At 43.4% G+C, this 23504-nt stretch overlaps 1 protein-coding gene across 9 annotated transcripts in view; it reads right to left on the reverse strand.

The window, feature by feature from the left end:
• ACER2 (alkaline ceramidase 2) overlaps window positions 1-19790 on the reverse strand; it is a 49293-nt gene extending 29503 nt beyond the window's left edge. For 6 of the 9 annotated variants that reach the window (XR_010123474.1, XM_063650518.1, XM_054502078.1 and 3 more), the window contains exons 1-3: window positions 17818-19790; window positions 3030-3144; window positions 2169-2310 (exon numbers count right to left, since the gene is read on the reverse strand). Coding sequence is in view for 6 of the 9 variants with exons in the window: in XM_063650518.1 (XP_063506588.1) it covers window positions 2169-2310; window positions 3030-3144; window positions 17818-17925 (365 nt within the window). In the remaining 3 variants the exon portion in view is untranslated. Of the gene's footprint in view, window positions 1-1420; window positions 1513-2168; window positions 2311-3029; window positions 3145-17817 lie in introns of those variants that run through there. The other 3 variants (XM_054502080.1, XM_063650516.1, XM_063650517.1) reach the window with 3 other exon arrangements.
• Window positions 19791-23504: the final 3714 nt, after the last annotated feature.

The following is a 23504-nucleotide window of genomic DNA, read 5'->3' on the forward strand; positions in this document are numbered from 1 at the left end:
AGAGTGGCTATATCTTCACATCTTCCCCAGAGAAATGCTGTAGGCTGCTGGTGATGAAAAAGTCCCAACAGTCACAGACAACTCTGCCTCACAATATGTTTTCATTATTTTTTTTCTATTTTTTTAATGGGGTTTCACTGTGTTGCCCAGGCTGGGCTCAAGACATCTTCCTGCCTCAGCTTTCTGAGTGTCTGGGACTACAGGCATGCACCACCCCAACTGGCTCTGTTTTCATTATTAACGTTGGTAAGCTTTAACTACCAATGTCATCACCCCATTTTCTTCTTTCCTGCTCAAACAACTTTCCCCCTACCTCCAAGAATCAAGAAAAGAAAAGAAAAAAAAGGTTTTCTATAAGGAATACATTAAAAACTGTCCCTTGGAATTTCAACCCAGGCCTCAAGAATGTCACAAACACACAAAACGTTTATTCCCATTTCTTCAATTTCTTACTCAGACTTGAAAAATAAGATATCTGAGAAAAGCGATTCCTCAGCTCTCAAACTAACGTACACCAGGTTTACAGATAGCATCGCGGTGACTGGTGGGTACCTTTCAAGACAGGAGGGGAAGGGGAAAGGGAAGGGGAAGGGAGGGGAAGGGAGGGGAAAGGAGGGGAAGGGAAGGGAAGAGAGAGAAAGAGAGAGAGAAAGAGAGGGAGAAAGACAGAAAGACAGAAACAAAGACAGAGAGAAAGAAAGAAAAAGAAAGAAAGAAGGAAGGAAAGAAAGAAAGAAAGAGAAAGAAAGAAAGAGATTAATGTGTTAATTTTGTTAAAAAAAAAAAAAAGTCAACCAGTTCAGATGAAAGGTAAAAGCGGCTGTTCCTCTCTGCTGGCAATGCCCAAGAACAGCCAATGGCTGTAGTTAGGTGTCCTCACCTCCCAGGCATTTTTGTGCTAATACAAAAACATACTCAGAAAGAGTTTAGTTCATTCATTCTAAAATTAGGATATCACACATAGAATTAATGTGCCCCTTGCAGCCAGCATTTTTCATAGACGCTTCTCCATTTGAGTCCACAGATAGCAGCCTTAGTCCTCAGCAGCTTCACAGCTCCTGTTCCTTTTCAGAGTGCCAGTAAAACTGTAATGAATTATTTTCTTTTCCTGGTATAACTCTTCCATGGGCACATAACGTTTGCTTCACTGAATCCATAGTTTCAGACTATTTAGTCATATATGTATATTTTGACAAAACAGTGTCCTACAGAAAATGTGGGTAATGTGTACCAGAAGCGTTTCTCATCTTTATTGGGCTGAATCTCCTCTATGCCTCTAGATAGTAACAAACCTCACACAGCTCCTCAGAAAGACTTTCTCTGACCAAACTCTAAATCAGCACCCTAAGTCACCACTATACCCTTATCAGCTTCACTTTTCATCACAGTACCTAAAATATCCTAATATTATATTATTTACTTGTTTGTTTGTTGATTTGTAATCTCCCCAACTTCAGTGTAAGCTCATTAGAGGAAGACTCCGCTGTTTTGTTTACTGTGATATTCCAGTGCCTAGAAAAATGCATAGTAAAATATAAGTGTTCAAAAATATTTGCTGCATGAATACCTGTATAACCCTAACACAATGGCTATTAAAATGCATCCCTTCCTGAAATTCTGGGTTTCCAGTTTGAACATATATACAGTATATGAGTGTGTGTGTGTGTGTGCGCACACACACACGCACACAGGTGCCCAGCTCTCATCGGAAGCAAAAAAAAAGGCAACTTGAAAACTACAGTATCTGTAGCTCCAAGAACCAGTTCATCAGTCTGGATTCTACTTCAGATGTATAAAACTAGTGGAGTTGGATTAGTCTCAAGGAAATGTTCTAGCAGAAAATCAAAGAGTATTGAATAACCATTCAGTAATGTCACCCCCACTGAAGGTCTTTCCACTCTTGCTAATTCTTAAACCACTGGGTACAGAGAGGTGAGGTACTTCGGGTACAGAGAGGTGATGCACTCTGCATTATTAAAATTCTCTCTTTAATCTGTCAGTTTACTTATATTGTCAGATCATAAAAACAATCAGTAGATATTGAACAAGTATATGATAAGCTCATCACTAGGCTGAGCTCAATCATGTCCTATTTTTCTTCATATATACATTGTTATATTGAGTACTGCACCTAGTGGTAAATGCAAAAATGTTTAGTGCAAGCTTACCGGTCATTCCGAAAGATCTTTGGTAGATACCTTCTGGGGAACCACATGGCCAAAGCACACATCAGAACCCAAAGGACTGCAAGTTCATCAAGCATCTGACCCAGGAAACTAAGGGTTGCATGGAAGTAGACGGATCCAATTCCTAGAATCAATTACAACCAATAAAAAAAGGTCACCACAGAAAAGACACAAATTCAATACACTGCTTAAGGATAGTCCTTTCACCAACGGTTATCACAGTCACCAGATCACTCTCTCTCTGAAAAAAGAAACTGAAGAAAGAAACTCACACCACCCAAGCATGCATGCCTCCAGTCTAGAAAGAGGATTTCAACTAGGGCCCAAATATCAGCACATCAGAACTTTAACAATTCCACAGTTAAACACATTCTGTCTTCATCCACTGAGCCTTTCTGGGAAGAGGCAGTAAATAAAAGTCAACATTCCCTCACTGTTAAGAATTCCCAGCCTGCCTGTGGGAGGAAATGGAAATGAGACAAGTATTTCACAAAACAATGAGGGATCAAACATCTACATTTTTTTCTTTAATTTTAGTCCATTAGAAACCAGTCTCCCCAGAGTTCAATTGTTTCACCTTTCTTCAGACGTTCAGAAAATTGCACTGGCATAGCCCCAATAGCTACTACACAAATGAAGTCTCAAATGCACGCAAGTGATAGTAATGCCAACCTTGTTATCAAGCCTGCATTCAAGCAAGTGGGAAAAAAAAGTTTGCTAAGACCTCAGAGTGACTTTAGTTTACAAAACATTATGTTCAAAGGGGAGAGGAAGTGTGTGGAATTCCTTCTACCCTCCCCCCACCACCCCATTAAGTACATGTTCCCAAATGACTCCACTTACCCACTACAACCAAAAGAGTCCAGATTAAGTAGATGCCGCTATTGAAGCATGTTGCATACTGACGAAACAAGCACATGCAGATGGGCGGTAAAATGAAAAATAAGACATTGCTGATCTGCAGGAAAAAAAATGTAAAACAGAGAGATGAGTATTAAGTAAAAAGGGCAAAAAATAAAGTGGCCTCTTCCAAGTATGTCCTTGCAAACTGGGATAAATGTGGTCACACATCTCGTTTAAGCTCTTGCACTTTTTCTTTTTCCTTTTTCTTTGAGATGGAGTCTCACTCTGTCACCCAGGCTGGAAGGCTGAAATGCAGTGGTACGATCTTGGCTCACTGCAACCTCTACCTCCCGAGTTCAAGCAACTCCCCTGCCTCAGCCTCCTGAGTAGCTGGGATTACAGGCACCCACCACCATGCCTGGCTCATTTTCGTATTTTTAGTAAGATGAGGTTTCACCATGTTGGCCAGGCTGGTCTCGGAACCCCCAACCTCAGGCGATCTGCCTGCCTCAGCCTCCCAACGTGCTGGGATTGCAGGCATAAGCCACCACACCCAGCCTCTGACACTTTTTTTGACTACAGATATACAATACGGAGAACTTAAAGCTTTTTAAATGACCATTTAAGGGGCTCCCTGCTGCTTCTTTGATCCTAGGAGCAGCTATAAAAACACTGCAGTCTATGGACGCTGCCCAAGCTCCTTTCTTATTCTTATTAACTAAGAATTAAATAAGAATTACCAGTAATTCTTACTGCAAGGTTAATTATGAATCATTCTAATTTACTTGCACTTATTTTTTTTCATAATCTTTTTTCAAGAGACATGGTCTAGCTATGTTGTCCAGGCTGGACTGAAGTGATCCTCCCACCACAGCCTCCCAAGTAGCTGGAACTAGGCACATGCCACCATGCCTGGCTCCATTTACTTTTTTTTTTTTTGAGACAGAGTTTCTTTCTTATAGCCCAGGCTGGAGTTCTTTGGTGCAGTCTCAGCTCACTGCAACTTCTGCCTCCCAGGTTCAAGCGATTCTCCTGCCTCAGCCTCCCGAGTAGCTGGGATTACAGGCGCTCACCACCACACCCAGCTAATTTTTGTATTTTTAGTAGAGACGGGGTTTCACCATGTTGGCCAGGCTGGTCTTGAACTCCTGACCTCAGGTGATCCACTCGTCTCAGGCCTCCCAAAGTTCTGGGATTATAGGCATGAGCCACTGCGCCTGCCTGCTTTTGTGTTTTTAAAGATAAGGTCTGTATTAAATAATGGTTAAAAAAAAAAAAAGTTTAATGAAGGCGTAAAAAAGACTAGATATTGTCCAGCTCCCAATAATCCTCCCCAGCCAGGCCAGCCTTTTCCCCTGGGCCTACACAAAGCAAGGACTCTTTCTAGTTTCCCCCTTAGTCGCCCTTTGTCAGCTTTCTCATCCTAACCAAAACCTATTTTTAAGTAAAGATTATATTTGAAAGTTTCTTCCCAGCTTTAAAATGCTATCATTTTATCTTGCAGACTTTGGTAGGGATTTAAGCCTCTCTGTTATGTCTCCATGGGCATTCAACTTTTTAAAAATTTTAATAATCTATCTTATTTAATGCAATGTATTCAAAATATTGTCATTTGAACATGTAATCACTATTAAATATCATTAATGAGATAGTTTACTTTTTTTTTCTTAGAGACAGGGTATTACTCTGTCAACCAGGCTAGAGTGCAGTGGTGGGATCAGCTCGCTGCAGCCTCCTACTTCCAGGCTTAAGGGAGCCTCCTGCCTCAGCCTCTTGAATAGCTAGGATTACAGGCATGCACCACCATGCCTGGCTTTATTTATTATTATTATTATTTTTTTTTTGGTAGAGATGGTGGTCTCACTATGTTGCCCAGGCTGATCTCACTCCTGGCCTCAAGCAATCCTCCTGCCTCACCCTCCCAAAATGCTGGGATTATAGGCATGAGTCACCGCGTCCAGCCTAGTTTACATTATTTTGTTCATACCAAAGCCTTGAAAATCAGTGTAAATTTCACACTCACAACACGCCTCAGTTTGGACTAGGCACATTTCCTGTGCTCAACAGCCAACTAAATGTGGCCAGTGACTGTCATACTGGAACCTCATCCCTAATTTTTTTAACTTACTTTTTGTTTGGTTGATTTTGGGGTTTGTTTCACAGACTCATAGCTTTTTTTTTTCTGAACTTTAAAAAATTGAGGTAAAATTCACATACCATAAAACTAACCATTTTAAAGTGTACAATTCAGTGGCATTTAGTACATTTCATAATGGGCAACCATCACCTCTATCTAGTTCCAAAATGTTTTCATCACCCCAAAAAGAAATGCTATTCTCATTAAGCAGTCACTCCTCATTTCTCCCTCCCTCAGCCCCTGGCATTCACCAATCTGCCTTTTGTCTTCATGATTTTATCTATTCTAAATATTTCACGTAACATAAATGGAATCATACAATATATGTCCTTTTGTATCTAACTTATTTTTTCACTTAGCATAATGTTTTTAAGGTTCATCCATATTACAGCATATACCAGTAACTTATTCTTTTTTATGGTTGAATAACATTCCATTGAAAGGATATACTATATTTAGTTCGTCTATTCATACATTAATTGTTGTTGGGTACTATGGTCTGAATGTGTCACCCCCACACACAAAATTCATATGTTAAAACTTAATCATCAATGTGATAGTATCATTATTTGCCACATAATGACATTTCAGTCAACAATGAGCCACACATATGACAGTGGACCCATATTATAATGGAGCTTTTATGCCACATTTTTCCTGATACTTTTCCAGGTTTAGATATGCTTAAATACACAAATATTTACTGTTGTCTTACAGTTGCCTACAGGGTCCAGTACAGTAACATGTTGTACAGGTTTATAGCCTATGAGCAACAGGCCATACCATATGGCCTGGGTGTGTACAAAGCTATACCATCTAGATTTGTGTAAGTATGGTCTATAATGTTATAGAATGACAAAAATCTCCTGACAATACATTTCTCAGAACATATCCCCATCACACAACTGTACTAAGAGGTGAGGCCTTTGGAGGTGTTAAATTGGATTAGTGCTCTTCTAACAGAGGTCTGATGGAGGTATTCACCCTTCCCACCATGTGAGGGTGTAGCATATACTCCGTCTTTGAAGCAGGGAGCCCTTGCCAGACCCCCAACCTGCTGCCACCTTGATCTTGGACCTTCCAGCCTCTAGAACTGTAAGAAATGAATTTCTGTTATTATAAATTACCTAGTCTAAGATCTTTTGTTATAGCAGCATGAACGGACTAAGGCACTAGCTAGTGTACTAATTCCATTTTTAACTTTTTAAGGAACCACCAAACATTTTCCCACAGCAGCATTTTTATATTCCCATCAGCAACGTACAGTGTTCCAATTTCTCACACCCTTGCCAACACTTGTTATATTCTTTTGTTTTTAAATTAAGCTATTTTAGAAGGTATGAAGCGGTAGGAACATTCAGCTTTTAAGTCTCATCTCTAATTATGGAGTGAGGGGCTCCTTGTACAGGACTGAGCACACAGAAGAAGTATGTCGAATGTGAAGATGACAGCTAAGTCTACATGAGTAACACCCATCGGGATGGGGTGGGAGGGGTCCTGGACTAAATACAAACAAAAATCACATTCAAAAATAGGTGGATAGGGTCGATGAACTGTGCAAAGCCAAGGGCACAGGGCTTTCAGAAGAAAAGAGTGGTTACTCATGTTGGACAATACACAATGGTCACTTAGAGGACGTCTCAAAGAACCATGATGGTGGGCACCTGAACAGAACTGAAGTCAGCAGGGCCAAAGAGCTTTCCCAGACCTAAGATACCACACTGGTACACAACTAAATAGAATGCTTCAGCAAACTCCAGAGCTTGAGGCATAGGGCAAGTGAGGACTGGCAACTTCAAGGACCAATGCCTGCCTCTGCCACCATCTGGGGAGGACAGCGGGTAAGCATGACACTTTTTAGAAAGGGGAGAAAGATGGGTGGGAGAGAAATGCAAGTCAAAGGAAGAGAAAAAGATCCTTGGTCAGGGGCAGAATGGGAGCAGAGCTGTTACCTTTGGTTAAGATCCAGGTCTGAAATACCTAAGTGGGGCTGTATCATTATGGAGAAAGGGGTACCTTTTTCTAGTTGGTTTATTTTGTTTTTGTTTTGCTTTGTTTTGAGATGGAGTCTCACTCTGTCACTAGTCCAGGCTGGAGTGCAACAGCGCAATCTCAGCTAACTGTAATGTCCGCCTCCTGGCTTCAAGCGATTCTCCTTGAATCCAAAGTAGCTGGGATTACAGGCGCCTGCCACTCCTGGCTAATTTTTGTATTTTTAGTAGAGACAGAGTTTCACCACGTTGGCCAGGCTGGTCTTCAACTCCTGACCTCAAGTGATCCACCAGCCTCAGCCTTTAACAGTGCTGGGATTACAGGTGTGAGCCCCCATGCTCAACCTTTAGTTGGTTCACTTTGTTGCGGATCTTTCTCACTTTCCCACATAGGAGTGCTATGTGCGACTAGTGACCTTGGGTAAGAATATGGACAAGTTGTCTGAGACGTCCAAGGTGGTATACAGTCACCAGTCTGAGAAATGTGGCCAATTTTTCTTAGATCAATGAAAAGAAAAAAAGAAAAAAGAAATGTGGTCAATTTTCATTTCCCAAGAAGCAGGCATGGAGGAATCAGGACAAGGATCTAAGTACTATACTGTATAAGCAGTAGGTTTTGTTTTGTTTTGTTTTGTTTTGTATTGTTTTGTTTTGTTTTGTTTTGAGATGGAGTTTCGCTCTTGTTGCCCAGGCTGGAGTGCAATGGTGCGATCTCGGCTCACTGCAACCTCCGCCTCCTTGGTTCAAGCAATTCTCCTGCCTCAGCCTTCCAAGTAGCTGGGATTACAGGCATGAGCCACCATGCCCAGCTAATTTTTTCTATTTTTATAGTAGAGATGGGGTTTCACCATGTTGGTCAGGCTGGTCTGGAACTGCTGACCTCAGGTGATCCACTCTCCTCGGCCTCCCAAAGTGCTGGGATTACAGGCATGGGCCACCGCACCCGGCCAGCAGTAGGCTTTTATTCATTGTTATGATCAAAGCCCTTAACTTTCTTTCTTTTTTTTTTTTTAATTACACTTTAAGTTCTGGGATATATGTGCAGAATGTGCAGGTTTGTTACATAGCTATACACGTGCCATAGTGGTTTACTGCACCCATCAACCCATCATCTACATTAGGTATTTCTCCTAATGCTATCCCTCCCCTAGCCCTCTACCCCTCAAAAGGCCCTGGTGTGTGATGTTTCCCTCCCTGTGTCCATGTGTTCTCATTCCACTCCCACTTATCAGTGAGAACATACAGTGTTTGGTTTTCTGTTCCTGTGTTAGTTTGCTGAGAATAATGGTTTCCAGCTTCATCCATGTCCCTGCAAAGGACGTGAACTCATCCTTTTTTATGGCTGCATAGTATTCCATGGTGTGTATGTGCCACATTTTCTTTATCCAGTCTATCACTGATGGGCATTTGGGTTGGTTCCAAGTCTTTGCTATTGTGAACAGTGCCGCAATAAACATACTTGTGCATGTGTCTTTATAGTAGAATGATTTATAATCCTTTGGGTATACACCTAGTAATGGGATTGCTGGGTCAAATGGTATTTCTAGTTCCAGATCCTTGAGGAATCGCCACACTGTCTTCCACAATGGTTGAACTAATTTACACTCCCACCAACAGTGTAAAAGTGTTCCTATTTCTCCACATCCTCTCTAGCATCTGTTGTTTCCTGACTTTTTAATGATCGCCATTCTAACTGGCATGAGATGGTATCTCATTGTGGTTTTGATTTGCATTTCTCTAATGACCACTGATGATGAGCTCTTTTTCATATGTTTGGAGGCCAAATAAATGTCTTCTTTTGAGAAGTGTCTGTTCATATTCTTTGCCCACTTTTTGATGGGGTTGTTTTTTTTCTTGTAAATTTGTTTAAGTTCCTTGTAGATTCTGGATATTAGCCCTTTGTCAGATGGATAGATAGCAAAAATTTTCTCCTATTCTATAGGTTAACTGTTCAACCTGATGATAGTTTTTTTTGCTGTGCAGAAGCTCTTTAGTTTAATTAGATCTCATTTGTCAATTTTGGCTTTTGTTCCCATTGCTCTTGGTGTTTTAGAAGTCTCTGCCCACGCGTATGTCCTGAATGGTATGGCCTAGGTTTTCTTCTAGGGTTTTTATGGTTTTAGGTCTTACGTTTAAGTCTTTAATTCATCTTGAGTTAATTTTTGTATAAGGTGTAAGGAAGGTGTAAGGAAGTTTCAGTTTTCTGATTATGGCTAGCTAGTTTTCCTAACACCATTTATTAATAGGGAATCCTTTCCCCATTGCTTGTTTTTGTCAGGTTTGTCAAAGATCAGATGGTTGTAGATGTGTGACGTTATTTCTGAGGCCTCTGTTCTGTTCCATTGGTCTACATATCTATTTTGGTACAAGTACCATGCTGTTTTGGTTACTGTAGCCTTGTAGTATGAAGTCAGGTAGCATGATGCCTCCAGCTTTGTTCTTTTGGCTTAGGAATGCCTTGGCAATGTGGGCTTTTTTGTTTCCATATGAAATTTAAAGTAGTTGTTTCTAATTCTGTGAAGAAAGGTAATGGTAGCTTGATGGGGATAGCACTGAATCTATAAATTACCTTGGGCAGTATGGCCATTTTCATGATATTGATTCTTCCTTTCCATGAGCATGGAATATTCTTCCATTTGTTTGTGTCCTCTCTTATTTCCTTGAGCAGTGGTTTGTAGTTCTCCTTGAAGAGGTCCTTCATATCCTTTGTAAGTTGTATTCCTAGGTATTTTATTCTCTTTGTAGCAATTGTGAATGGGAGTTCACTTGTGATTTGCCTCTCTATTATTGGTGTATAGGAATGCTTGTGATTTTTGCACAATGATTTTGTATCCTGAGACTTTGCTGGAGTTGCTTATCAGCTTAAGGAGTTTTTGGGCTGAGATGATGGGATTTTCTAAACATACAATCATGTCATCTGCAAACAGACATAATCTGACTTAACTTTCAGTGGAATCATTTAAGAATCAAAGATCCTTAAGAGGGTCTTTTAAAAAAGGATTATTTTAAGAAGGATCTTAAAAACCATCCCTTAGGTGGGGCATGGGTGGCTCACGCCTGTAATCCCAGCATTTTGGGAGGCTGAGGCAGGTGGATCACCTGAAGTCAGGAGTTTGAGACCAGCCTGGCCAACATGGCAAAACCCTGTCTCTACTAAAAGTACAAAAAAAAAAAAAAATTAGCTGGGCATGATGGCAGGCGCCTGTAATCCCACCTACTCGGGAGGCTAAGGCAGGAGAATCACTTGGACCTGGGAGGCGGAGGTCCCAGTAAGCCAAGATCACACCATTGCACTCCAGCCTGGGCGACAAGAGTCTCAAAAAAATAAAATATAATAAAATAAAAAATAAAAATAAATAAAAACCATCCCTTGTTTTACAAAGGGATATAGCTGAGGGCCCTGAAAGGCTCCAGGGCTGGCTCAAGTCAGAGAGCCAATCTGCACAGAGCCCGGCTCCTTCCACTGCTCCCAGCTGATTTTCAACCCCAACTCATCTAACCACATTCTGACCTCCTTGGCTTAACTCCTCCACTAGCATCTAAAAACTGTGAATCGCATCACCCACTGTGCATTACACACTGTGCACATATGACCAGTTTCTTGGCTTTGATGTAAACGTGGCTTTCCTCTTGTTAAACTAGCAATAAAAGGAAGAAAAGGAGATGATTGGGGAGAAGGAGGAGATGAAGGCGGATCAAGGGCGTGAAGAAAGAGGAGAAAAAAAATGGAATTGTTATACCATAGGTAACTTAAAACCTGATCTTTCTCCCTTCATACACATGAATGTGTTCTTGTAAAAAAAAAAAAAGGAATAAAGTTTCCTTTCTAGCCTCTTCCCCAGAGATAACCACTGTCCTCATTTTCTTCACATTTACATGAATAGGTACGTATATATCACATATTGTTAACATTCCCATCGTGCAGCTTCCTTTTCTCCTTCAACAATATGCCCTGCAAACCTTTTCATCCTAGATAATATAGATTTAGCTCACTTGCTGTAAGTGAGGCAGATGGCAGCAGTTTAGCCATTTTCCAGTGGAAGGAGCACCAATTTACAGTCCCACTTATAATGTCGAGAAATATAATGCATTGCAATTTTTACCCCAGAAGATCTTTAGTGCCTCAAGTCCTCTCAATCTACCTTGCTTCTGCTAAGTGCAACTATCTACTCCCAAGCTGTCCCGCAATGGCTTTCTTGGGTTATATTTCCACCAGCAATGGACACACTCATCACTTTTAAATATATTTATATATTATTTGAAAGGCATGAAGTCATTTATCACACCTACAGCAAAATTATGATATGTCAAACATTTTCTTTTTTTAATTTTTAATTTTTATTTATTTATTTGTTTGTTTATTTATTTATTTATTTATTGAGATGGAGTCTCATTCTGTCGCCCAGGCTGGAGTATAGTGGCGAAATCTTGGCTAACTGCAACCTCCGCCTCCCAGGTTCAAGCGATTCTCCTGATTCAGCCTCCCCTCAAGTAGCTGGGACTACAGGCGAGTGCCATCACGCCCATCTAATTTTTTGTATTTTTAGTAGAGATGAGGTTTCACCATGTTGGCCAGGCTGGTCTTGAACTCCTGACCTCAAGTGATCAGCCCACCTCAGCCTCCCAAAGTGCTGGGATTACAGGCATAAGCCACCACACGTGGCCCAAACAGTTTCTTTAAATGTGCATATTAGAAGCACCATTTAGAAGCACTATTTTGCCATATGCTTCAAATAATACTGAAATTACATTATTGCTTCTGCCTAGCCCATCTACCAAGGCTGGCTGGCCCCCACTGTACCTTTTAAAGACATCAATATATGGAAAGGAAAAGAACAAATTAGTGGGAGACTTTCCCCAAGACAAAAAGATGAAGGAACACCAAAAGAAATACAAAAAAGCAAATCAGCCATGGTTTAAAAATGGACTCATGGCTCCATCTCTATTGAGATGTATCCCTCAAAATTGTATTGGTCGCTGAAATTGTAGAATAGTTCACTCAAGGGCTACATTTTTTTTTTTTTGAGGCGGAGTCTCGCTCTGACACCCAGGTTGGAGTGCAGTGGTGCGATCTCGGCTCACTGCATGCTCCGCCTCTCAAGGGGTACATTTTAAAGCCTATTGTTAGATCATAGCATGCTCACAGCTCACTGCAGCCTTGATCTCAGCCTGCTGAGTAGCTGGGACCACAGGCATGTGCCATCTTGTCCAGCTAATTTTCACATTTTTTGTAGAGACAGGGTAGGGTTTTGCCATGTGGCTCAGGCTGGTCTCAAGTGATCTGCCAGCCTCAGCCTGGGCTCAAGTGATCTGCCAGCCTCAGCCTCCTAAAGTACTAGGATTAGAGGCGTGAGCCACTGCGCCTAGCCCACAATTTTTAAAAGGTATTATTTCCTTAGAAAGTTCTTCATTCTATGACTTTCCACATAACATTTGCTACAAAATAATCTCATGAACATACTGCAGTCTCATCCTGATGCATCTGAATGTGCACTTTCCAGACAGAGGGTAAATAAAGACAAAACAACAGGCTGTACATATTCTGGACAGCAGATTCATAAATGGCTGAGGACTTTTACCCTGGCTGAGTAGATTGCCTGTCCATCTTAATTGTGTGCTGATTCCTAACTACCCATTCCATTGTTTTACTTCTGCCCCTGGGATGACCAACTGTCGTGGTTTGCCTGGGACTGAGGGGGCTTCCCAAGGCATGGGACGTTCAGTTTTAAAATCAGAAAAGTCTCAGGCAAAAACCCAGGACGAGTCTATTCAGAAGTCTTCTTGCAAAAACCAGCATCCTATCCTCACAGTACATCAATCCCCTGCACAGTACTAATAACACCCTCGGCGGCTTGTACACACCTCTATCATAGCCCTTACCACCCAGATGACTATTTACAGAGCTGGTCTCTGTAATAAGCACACAGTTGTTGCCCAGTAAATGCTCAGATTGATGGATCGACCGATAGATTCAGCCTAAAGAGAGCGGGACTTAGGACTTGGCATATAACGAGAGCTCTACTTATCTTGATGACTGGGGACAGAGCAGGAAGTGACAGATCATAAGCTGATTTTATGCATGTATTTTGCTTCAAGATTCTTTTCAGCCATCAGTTGACTTTCTTCTGTCCTCAAGTCCCTGCTGAGCAAAAGAGTCCCCAAAGGCCAAGCTCCGGTAAAAGGCAGACCCAGCTTTTCTCCAAAGTGGCTAGGTCTATGTGACTGGGGCCTTAAATATTTTCTTTTTTTTTTTTTTCTTAAGATGGAATCTTGCTCTGTCGCCCAGGCTGGAGTGCAGTGGCCTGATCTCGGCTCACTGCAACCTCCACCTCCCAGGTTCAAGCAATTCTCCTGCCTCATCCTCCCTAGTAGCTGGGACTACAGGCACACACCCCCACACTTGGCTAGTTTTTTGTATTTTTGGTAGAGATGGGGTTTCGTCGTGTTGGCCAGGCTGGTCTCAAACTCCTGACCTCAAGTGATCCTCCCACCTCAGCCTCCCAAGTGCTGGGATTACAGGCGTGAGCCACCGTGCCCAGCCAGGGGGTCTTAAGTCTTAAAACATAAAAAGGAACTCAATTCAATAAAATTTGTATACAGAAGAAATAGTATAAAATGTGCACAAGTAAAAGGCTATGCAAGGAAATTACATGTTCGTGGAAGAGATATTAAGCTTGGCTGAAGCAAAGGATGATACAATTTGAGGTAACAGAGATTTGCAGAGGCCAAAGCAAAATGTTTTGTATGCCCAAACATTGTCAGTAGAAGTCAAATCAGTGCACTCTCTTTAGTGTGCCATTTCACAGTAATTATCAGCATTTAAAGTGAATATCCTCCTTGACACAGCAATCCCCATCTAAGATTAGTGCTTGCAAAAGTACATCCAGATGCATGAATGAGGATATTTACTGAATCACTGTTCAAAAACCAAAATGAAAACAATAAAACAGAAACTATATGAAATGTCCATCAATAAGGATTGATTAGATAAATAAATTATGATCAATCCATTAAAGGGAGTACTGTATAAACATTATAAACAGGAAGAGAGCACTATATGAGCTGATATGGAAATATCTCCAAGACATATTAAGTGAAAAACGCAAGGTACATAAGAGTTTACACAGTACCATCTTGGAAAAAAACTTCAAGTATTCGTGATTATGCCATACATGCTTTTTTTTTTTTTTTTTTTTTGAGACAGAGTCTCGCTCTGTTGCCCAGGCTAGAGTGTGCAGTGGCGCAATCTCAGCTTACTGCAACCTCCACCTCCCAGGTTCAAGCGATTCTTCTGCCTCAGTCTCCTGAGTAGCGGGGACTACAGGCACGCGCCACCACAACCAGCTGATTTTTTTGTACTTTTAGCAGAGATGAGGTTTCACCATGTTGGCCAGGTTGGTCTCAAACTCCTGACCTCAAATGATCTGCCTGCCTCGGCCTCCCAAAGTGCTGAGATTACAGGCGTGAGCCACTGCCCCCAGCCTTATACATGTGTATTTTATATGCACACACAGATACATGTGCTTTTTATATGCCTAGAAAATATCTAGAAAGATACAGAAGGGTATTTTTCACTCTACAACTTATATACTCTAAATTTTTTACCATGATCATATTACTTTTACAATAAACAGTAATTTTACAAACTACTTTAAATAAACATTTTTCCTATCAAAAAGTATGAGTTCTATCCTAGAGATAAAATGATCCCAAGACAGGAGTTTTAAGTTATGGAATGACTAAATAATAAATATCTATTATATGCCAAATAGATAAATCTAAGTTAGTTACAGTGGCACTTATAGCTTCAAGATAACTCTCTTGGTAGAGTCAAATGGACCAACTTCTGACTTCAGCTGTGCTACGCTCTTGACCACAGCAAGTTACATAAACTCTCTAGGCCCTAATTTCCATCTTTATCAAATGGATATAATAAATAGCACCCATTGTCTAGGGTGAGTATAGAGTACCCAGCAGAGCTTCAACACATAGCAAATAAGTAATGGTAGACAGTAGTATCTGAAGGTGTAGTAGTGATGTGCTACCCCTAAGACCCATTAAGAAGGTTCTAGATCCCTCTCCCAGTCTTCTCCTGATTTAACATTGTCAATTCCTCCAACTTTTTCTCAAAACTGGTAATGATTATTAGTTTCCTATAAGCTGGGTAATTAGACCTGTTGCCTTATTATGAGGATTTAAGACGATATTTATCACCACATAACAGTCCACTGTCTTTCTCAACACAGGAGTAAGATAAGCATGGGAATGTCCTGTGATAAGCATCAAAATATAAGTAGTATGTAAGAACACAGGGGAAGAAGGCCGGGCGTGGTGACTCACGCCTGTAATCCCAGCACTTTGGGAGGATCGCTTGAACCTGGAAGGTGGAGGTCACAGTGAGCCAAGATTGCACCACAGCACTCAAGCCTGGAACAGAGCAAGACTGTCTCAAAAAAAAAATTTAAAAATAGCAACAGAGGGGAAGAAACGTTTTTTGCTAAATTCTTTGGACTACACTTAACAAAGTTAGGCAATGACCTTATTCTCTGACACCTTACGCTCTCTGCTTTGCCAGAGCAAATTTTGTGGTTTATGAGTATTCCAAGGAATAAAATTTGTCAGATGGGCCAGCTGGGCTCATCAGCCAGACACTGCAGCTGAAGATCAACAGTTTGTTTCTGAAAAAGACTTTAGCACTCACTACATAGAGTAACAGCTCCAATGGGACTAAATTAAAAGTAAAGACAAACTCTCCCTTTCATCCAGCCCTATGACACTTTTCAAGACAGACTCAGAGAAGCCATACACTAGCTTTTTTGGCCAAAATAACCAAGCTTGACCCTCTCTGTAGACCCCAGACTTCACAGATAATAACCTTGCTAAGTGTGTGAGAACCTGTCATCAAGCTGTCTTTTCTTCTTGAACTCTGGTGAAATCCTTACTCTTTCACTATATTCTTTATTTACAAAAGGACAGCTTGTGTTACCACTGGTGTTTCTCCTTATTAAAATTACCCAGAACTACTCCAGCCCATCCTCTATGTGCAACTATTTACCCCTGACAGCATGCTCTGGGAGGTTATGCAATAGATAAGTCATGGCCACTTCCACTGTCTTTCACAGTATCTGTGGTCATCAGAGGGCCAGGTTTTCTTTGAGACCCTGTTGCCCAGGCTGGAGTGGAGTGGCGCGATCTCGGTTCATTGCAGCCTTCAATTCCCGGGCTCAGGAGATCCTCCCACCTCAGCTTCCCAAGTAGCTGGGACGACAGGTGTGTGCTACATGTCCAGCTAATTTTTGTATTTTTTTGTAGAGATGAGGTTTCGCCATGTTGCCCAGGTTGGTCTCGAACTCCTGGATTCAAGCGATCCACCTGCCTTGGCCTCCCAAAGTGCTAGGAATAAAGGCGTGAGCCACAACGCCCAGCCTTAGGTTTTCTTAAGGAACCAACCTAATCATAAAAAAAGAAGCAGTAGTGTTTGTGTGGAAGCCAGCCATGGATTTCAGCACTGCGAGAAGGAAGAGCCCAGACTTCTGGACTGTGGCCCCAGCCATGCCAGAAATGTGAGCATGACAAGCTCCCTCCTCAAGAGCCCAGTTTTCTCATCAGATGAATAAAAGGACAGGGACTAGATCATCTGAGATTCCTGCAGGCAGTAAGCACCTGACTCCTGCCGAAGACATTCTCTCTAGCAAATCCAAAAGGAAAAGTCCTAAACAACAACCTCAAATTCACAATGACCCAAACCAGGAGTTCCTGTTTTCCTTGTTTGGGCGGTGAAAAGATAAGCCACAGAAATGACCACGCAAAGTCTCACATTCTGTACCAGGATTCTGAGCCATGGACATACACAAAATAAGAGGCATTTCCTGTTCCAGTGCAACCCTTCCCTACAAGAACTAAAAACACAGAGGATTCTGCAATGGGGAAGTTTCTGCTCACCCTTATCTAGGGACCTAGGCAAATCCAAAACCCGCACATTATCACTCCCAAACTTTCCTTTCATCCCTCAGACTTCAGAACTGGAGAAAGCACAGTCCTGGGGGAGTTGAATTAGCGGCTTGCACAAGACAGGACACTAAAGGCAAGAAAAAAAAACCGAGTAGTAATTAACTTGATTCTGACCAAAAATAACTCGACCATTATAGGCATGTTCTTGGGGGTGGGGCAAGTCTGCCTGGTGGGAGTGACCCCAGCCGCGGGGACCTGCCGGGGGCGTGCTCTTCCCAGCACTCCGAGAGCAGGTATTCAGGGCAAAAATGCACAATGCGACCCAAGTGCGTCACGCCACAGAGATCCCAGGGGAGGAAGAGACTTGTCCCGGCAGGTTCACCGCCCCCAACTGACCCAAACAAGGAGAATGGGCTGACACAGACCCCTGGTTCCTGGACGCGTGGGGGCCAAACAAGACAATAGGACCATCACAAAACAAATGACAGCAGGAGGAAGATAAGCCCAGCTGTCGAGAATGGGGACAGAAGAGGAGGACAGATGGAGAACCGAAAAGAGTGCGCCGAGGAGGGGGTGTGGACTGACTCAGCCCCTGGAGAGAATGCCCCCAGATACGCGCAGAGACCCACGTCCAGCTTCCAGACGCAGCGGCGCGGGAACAGCCCCCTCCCGCTGGCCCGCCTGCCTTCCCCGCTCCCGCGCCCCGCACCGTGTTGTAGAACTCGGCGATAGCAGGCACGATGGTGTAGTTGTCCTCGCACCAGTCCACCTCCGAGCTGCCAGCCTGCAGCTGGTCCCACCAGTGCGGGGCGCCCATGGCCACTCTGGGGCATTGGAGCAGCTGCTCCCGCAGCTGAGAAGAGCCCAGAGCTGCTGCGGAGGCAAAACGCCGCGACAGCCAGCGGCGAGAGCGGCTTTATGAAGTACCCGGTAACCGCCGGATGTGCGCCTCCCAACCGGCCTCCCGCGCTCCGCCCCGCCTTGCCTCGCCTGCGGGACGTTACTCGTTCGCAGACCCTCCCCGGCCCCGTCCCCTGGAAGCCACGCCCACCGTGGGGCGGGACCCGCGTGGAGGAGGGGTCCAGGGTGGGGCGCCGGGAGGCGGAGACCGGGCTCTAGACTCTTCCAGACTACCCAGCACCCGGCAGGTGGCCAGGGCCTCGATGGTGCTACCCACGCCTGCCCACGCCCATCTCCTAGCTCAGACTCGCAGGCTCCCCCGGATTGAAGGAGCGCCAGAACTCTCCCTGGCAAAAAAATTAAAATAAAAAGAAACCCAGGAGGACCTGGACCTCTCTGGACTCAGAGTTTGCAGCGATTTTGCTGCGCCTGGCGTTGGACGCCAGTGCTTATACCAGAGAAGTGCCCTCAGTCCCTCCGAGGCCGGACGCCACTCGCTGCCGTCATTGTGGCAGGAAGACCTTCCCGGCTGCTGGAGCAGGCTGGGCCGCCCAGTCCCCGGGGGAGCACTTCTATTTAGAGTATGTTCCTGCCCTCCCTCCCCTTAATCTAGCCTTCGATATGAGGACTTAGGCAAAGGGTCAAACGTCAGCCATCGCAAACTGCAGAGGATGTAGTGTGGCCGCTACGACATCTCCAAGATATCGAGGTTCAAGAGGTGATAGATAACATACACATGCCAGGTGCTCTCTGAAGAGTTTCCATGTATCACTCATTTAGTGTGCCCAGCGGAGACCCTGTGAGGGGCTTCTATTAGCAAGTGACAGAGCTGGAAATTCAATTCAGGCAAGATGTCCTCAGATCCAGTCATAACTACCTTCTTTTGCTTCTGTAACTGTTCTGCGGTTTGTAAATGAAAGCCAATCTGGTTCCCAGGATCCCTAGAGGAAAGCCGACCTCTGTGTGTGTGTGGTGGCTCCCGTTCTCCTTCCTTGAAAGGTTGTAGGATTCTAGGTCAGGACAGCGGCAGAAGAGGCCCTGGGCAGCAGCCCATTGGTGACTGTCATTAGGATGTCTTGCTCGGACCCGCAGGGTATCCTAAAGACCAGCAGCTCCCCAGGGTCTGCCCTCTCTGGGCCTGACTGCCCAGCAGGACCCTGGGTGGTGCTTCAGTGTCCTCTGCACCAAGTGTTTGTCTGCCCACCGGTACCCACAGAGCCATGTGCAAGTCCCCAGAGATCTCCATCACTGACAGAAACTGCAAGCCCCACCGCCTCTCCTAGTCTCTAGAAAATCCAGATTTGTCCCCCAGGGGCCAAACCACACTCCTCCTTTCATCTTTGTCCCATCTTCTATCCCTTCCTCCTGCTTTACAGGCAATTCCACTGCCCTCCGGAACCCAAGTAGAAGATACCCTCTTACCTTCCCGTAGAGTCGATTTACCCAGACCTACAGGATACCCAGAGTGAGCTGGCCACCTAAGAAGGGCAGTTGGGGGCCGGGCGCGGTGGCTGACGCCTGTAATCCCAGCACTTTGGGAGGCCAAGGCAGGCGGATCACGAGGTCAGGAGATCGAGACCATCCTGGCTAACACGGTGAAACCCCATCTGTACTAAAAAAATACAGCAAATTAGCCGGGCGTGGTGGCCGTGGTGGCAGGCGCCTGTAGTCCCAGCTACTCAGGAGGCTGAGGCAGGAGAATGGCGTGAACCCGGGAGGCGGAGCTTGCAGTGAGTCGAGATCGCGCCACTGCACTCCAGCCTGGGTGACAGAGCGAGATTCCGTCTCAAAAAAAAAAAAGGAAGGGCGGTTGGGGTGGATGTTTCCCACAGCCACAGAAGAAAGATACATCAGTTAATTTGTGTGTCTCAAAATGCTACACCAACTGTTCAGCAACAGAACTTTCCCTGCAGTCAATATTTTACTTCTTCCAACAACACTTTACTTGGAAATATATCCATATTCATCAAAATATAATAGTATTTTTTAAAAAACCATTATTTTATATGCCAGGGATTCTCAAAGTGTGGTTCCTCCCTTTCTTTTCATTTTCATTCTCTTACCAGTATACATTGGAGCTTCCCAGAGGATACGTGATGTGTGATGTCATTATCTCTCTGACAGCTAGTGGAACATGTGCTTGTGATTCTTTGGTATTAAACGTCTGTTTAAATTTCTAATGTGGTAACTATTGATATTACCATATAAACCACAAGTTCTCCAGTGTTCTCAATATTTTTTAAGATGTAAAGGGGTCCTCAGACTAAAAAGATTGAAAGTTGCTGTTAAAAAGAAAGATATTCCTCGCCGGATGCAGTGGCTCATGCCTGTAATCCCAGCAGTTTGGGAGGCCAAAGCAGGCAGATCATCTGAGGTCTGGAGTTCGGGACCAGCCTGGTGAACTTGGCAAAACCCCGTCTTTATTAAAAATACAAAAATTAGCAGGGCATGATGTTGGGCGCCTCCAGCTACACGGGAGGCTGAGGCAGAAGAATTGCTTGAACCCAGGGGGCAGAGGTTGCAGTGAGCCAAGATCGCGCCACTGCACTCCAGCTTGGGCAACAGAGTAAGACTCCATCTCAAAAAAAAAAAGAAAAAAAAGAAATATTTCCAATTCAACTATTTGTAATACTTTTTTATCATTTAGAATTTTTAGTGAACAAGCACAGACTTAGACCTACATTGTTAACATACATTTCTTGTGCATACATAAGAAGGAAGGTATAAGCAAAAATAAATTCATTAAAGAATTCCTGTAATTTCTTTACATTCAGAATCTCTATTCTTCTTCTGAGTCATTTTTCAGCTTATAGTCATTGATGTCTGTGTCATTCATATAGAAATGTCTTCTGTGTCCTTAATTACTATGTGCTAATAATGCAGCATTTCTTAAAACTATTCCACTACTGTTTTCTTGCAAACTACTGACACTTGTTTTACAAATTTTGATGCTGGGACTCTCCTGATCTTACCTGAAGATGTCACAGGAAGGTTTCCAGACAACAGGCAGCATGTTTCTTTTCCAGATGGTCCTTATATAATCTGTTGAAAGAAACATGGAGATTACAGTTGCCAAGTCATCCCACCAGGAATAACCACCAAGTTTGTACATATGCAGGCAGTGACACCACATCACAACCATGACCTAGCCAACCATAATCATAAAATGCCATTCTTGGTAAAATACATCAGGATTTCAGAGATTTAACAACGCAAAACAATGTGAGTTTTAGCACCAGTGAAATATTAAATTTGCTGAATGTAATTCATCCTTCTTTCCAAGTCTTGCTAAGAGAATGATGGGAGTTTTTCATCCTCCACAGTAACTCTTATTGTCAGTGACAATTGTAGTTCAAAATCAGTCAGCCACATTGGTTCCTTCTAATTACAACCGCACAAAAACCATACTTGAGCCACACTGTCTCTAAAATTTTGTTTTCATAGCTCTCCCCATTGTTAACATTGTTAACTTTTTTTTTTTTTTTTTTTTTTTTTTGAAACAGGGTATCCCTCTGTTACCAGGTTGGAGTGCAATGATGCAATTTCAGCTCACTGCAACCTTGACCCCCCACCCCTGGACTCAAACGATCCTCCCACCTCAGCCTCATGAGTAGCTAGGACCACAAAGGTGCACCACAATGCCCAGCTAAATTTTGTATGTTTTGTAGAGACAAGGTTTCATCATGTTGCCCAGGCTGGTCTCAAACTCCCAGGTTCAAGTGATCCCTTGAGCCTCCCAAAGTGCTAGGATTATAGGAGTGAGCCACTGCATCCAGCCAACATTTTTAAAATAAATACAACGTTCGTAATTTAACAAGAGGGCCTATCAGGAGGTTATAAATTTTAAAATTGATTTATATTAATTGCATGATGCCTTAGAAACTACTGCTAGAGGTTGAATACAAACTTCTGATGTCTACTGTAAACTAAGTTTATTGAGGGAAGGATGCAGTGGAACAGAACTACTGAGTTCCAACTATTTGGCTTATGATGCCTTTGGCCTACATGACTCAGTGATACAGATGCACAAGGGAGCAGGTTTGAAGGAATAGCCCTTGCAAGGAATTCAGAATGACAGCACCTTCTATTTTTACATAGTGTATAACAATGTTTATTTGGCATAAGTAAATATCTGATAGTAAATATCCAGTTCAACTGGTTCCACAAGTGGAAATTATCAAGTCACAAAGTCTTCCCTTGGGTAAAAAATGCAGGCACCTGTGTAAATGAAGCAAGAAGTGCCTGATCAAGGATGAAGTTTTCTGTATCTTCCTGTTTGACTAGAGTTTTTCACTGTGGTCCTGCTTGTGGCCCATTGTTAAGCCAGTGGTTAAGTCCAGCCCAGCAGAAGCAGCATCCCCTGGGAATCTTTCACGAATGTGAGTTCCAGTCCCCACCCTAGAACTATTGGACCAGAAACTCTGGATGGAGCCCAGCAACCTTTGGCTTCATAAGCCCTCAGGTGATTCTGACTCATGCTCAGGCTCATGATAAGGAAACCAGGGGCTCTGAGTCTGCCCTGGACCCCTTCAACTCAGAGGAAAACAGAAGAAGCCAGCAAGACTGTGCTTGTTTTGCTAAAATCTGAGGCAGTTTTCAGGCTCAGACTTGTAGATGAGAGTTGTAGGAAGCAGGTCCTCACTAGGGAAACACTGCTGCAGCCACTGCAGAAGGTGCTTGTGTTAGCTGGGACAGGCACCGCTCCTTTACTGACAGGCCATCAGTGGTAAATTCTGCTGTTGTCAGCAGGCCTCTATTTAGAAATGCCTCTCTTGTGTATGTGTGTGTGTGTTTGTTTGTTTTTGTTTTCCTTTTTATGGAGACGGTGTCTTGCTATGTTGCCCAGGCTAGTCTCAAGCGATCCTCCCACCTTGGCATCCCAAAGTGCTGGGATTACAGATGTGAGCCACCACACCCAGCCAAGATCACAAAGCTAGCAGAGGATGGTTTCCATCCATCAACCTCTGGGTTATGGGCCCAGAGGTATGCTTCCACTGCACCACTCTGCTGTTCCCTCTCTCCTTTTTCTAATCTGCACTGGAAAACCACAATGTTAACCTCTATCCTATCAGGGGAATCCACCCCCAATATTTCAGCATAGGTTCTTTCTATTTTCCCTAAGTGTCGGCTGGTCTGAGAAATAAAGAGAAAGAGTACAAAGAGAGGAATTTTATAGCCTGGCCACCGGGGGTGACATCACATATCAGTAGGTCTGTGATGCCCACCTGAGCCACAAAACCAGCAAGTTTTATTAAGGATTTCAAAAGGGGAGGGGGTGTATGAACAGGGAGTAGGTCACAAAGACTACATGTTTCAAAGCGCAAAAAGGAGAACAAAGATCACATGCTTCTGAGGCCAATAAAGATCACAAGGCAAAGGGCAAAATCAAAAACTCCTGATAAGGGTCTCTGTTCACCTGTGCACGTATTGTCTTGATAAACATCTTAAACAACAGAAAACAGGGCTCCAGAGCAGAGAACCGGTCTGACCTCAAAT

The sequence above is a fragment of the Pongo pygmaeus genome, chromosome 13 (assembly GCF_028885625.2).
Source record: "Pongo pygmaeus isolate AG05252 chromosome 13, NHGRI_mPonPyg2-v2.0_pri, whole genome shotgun sequence".
NCBI lineage: Eukaryota > Metazoa > Chordata > Mammalia > Primates > Hominidae > Pongo > Pongo pygmaeus.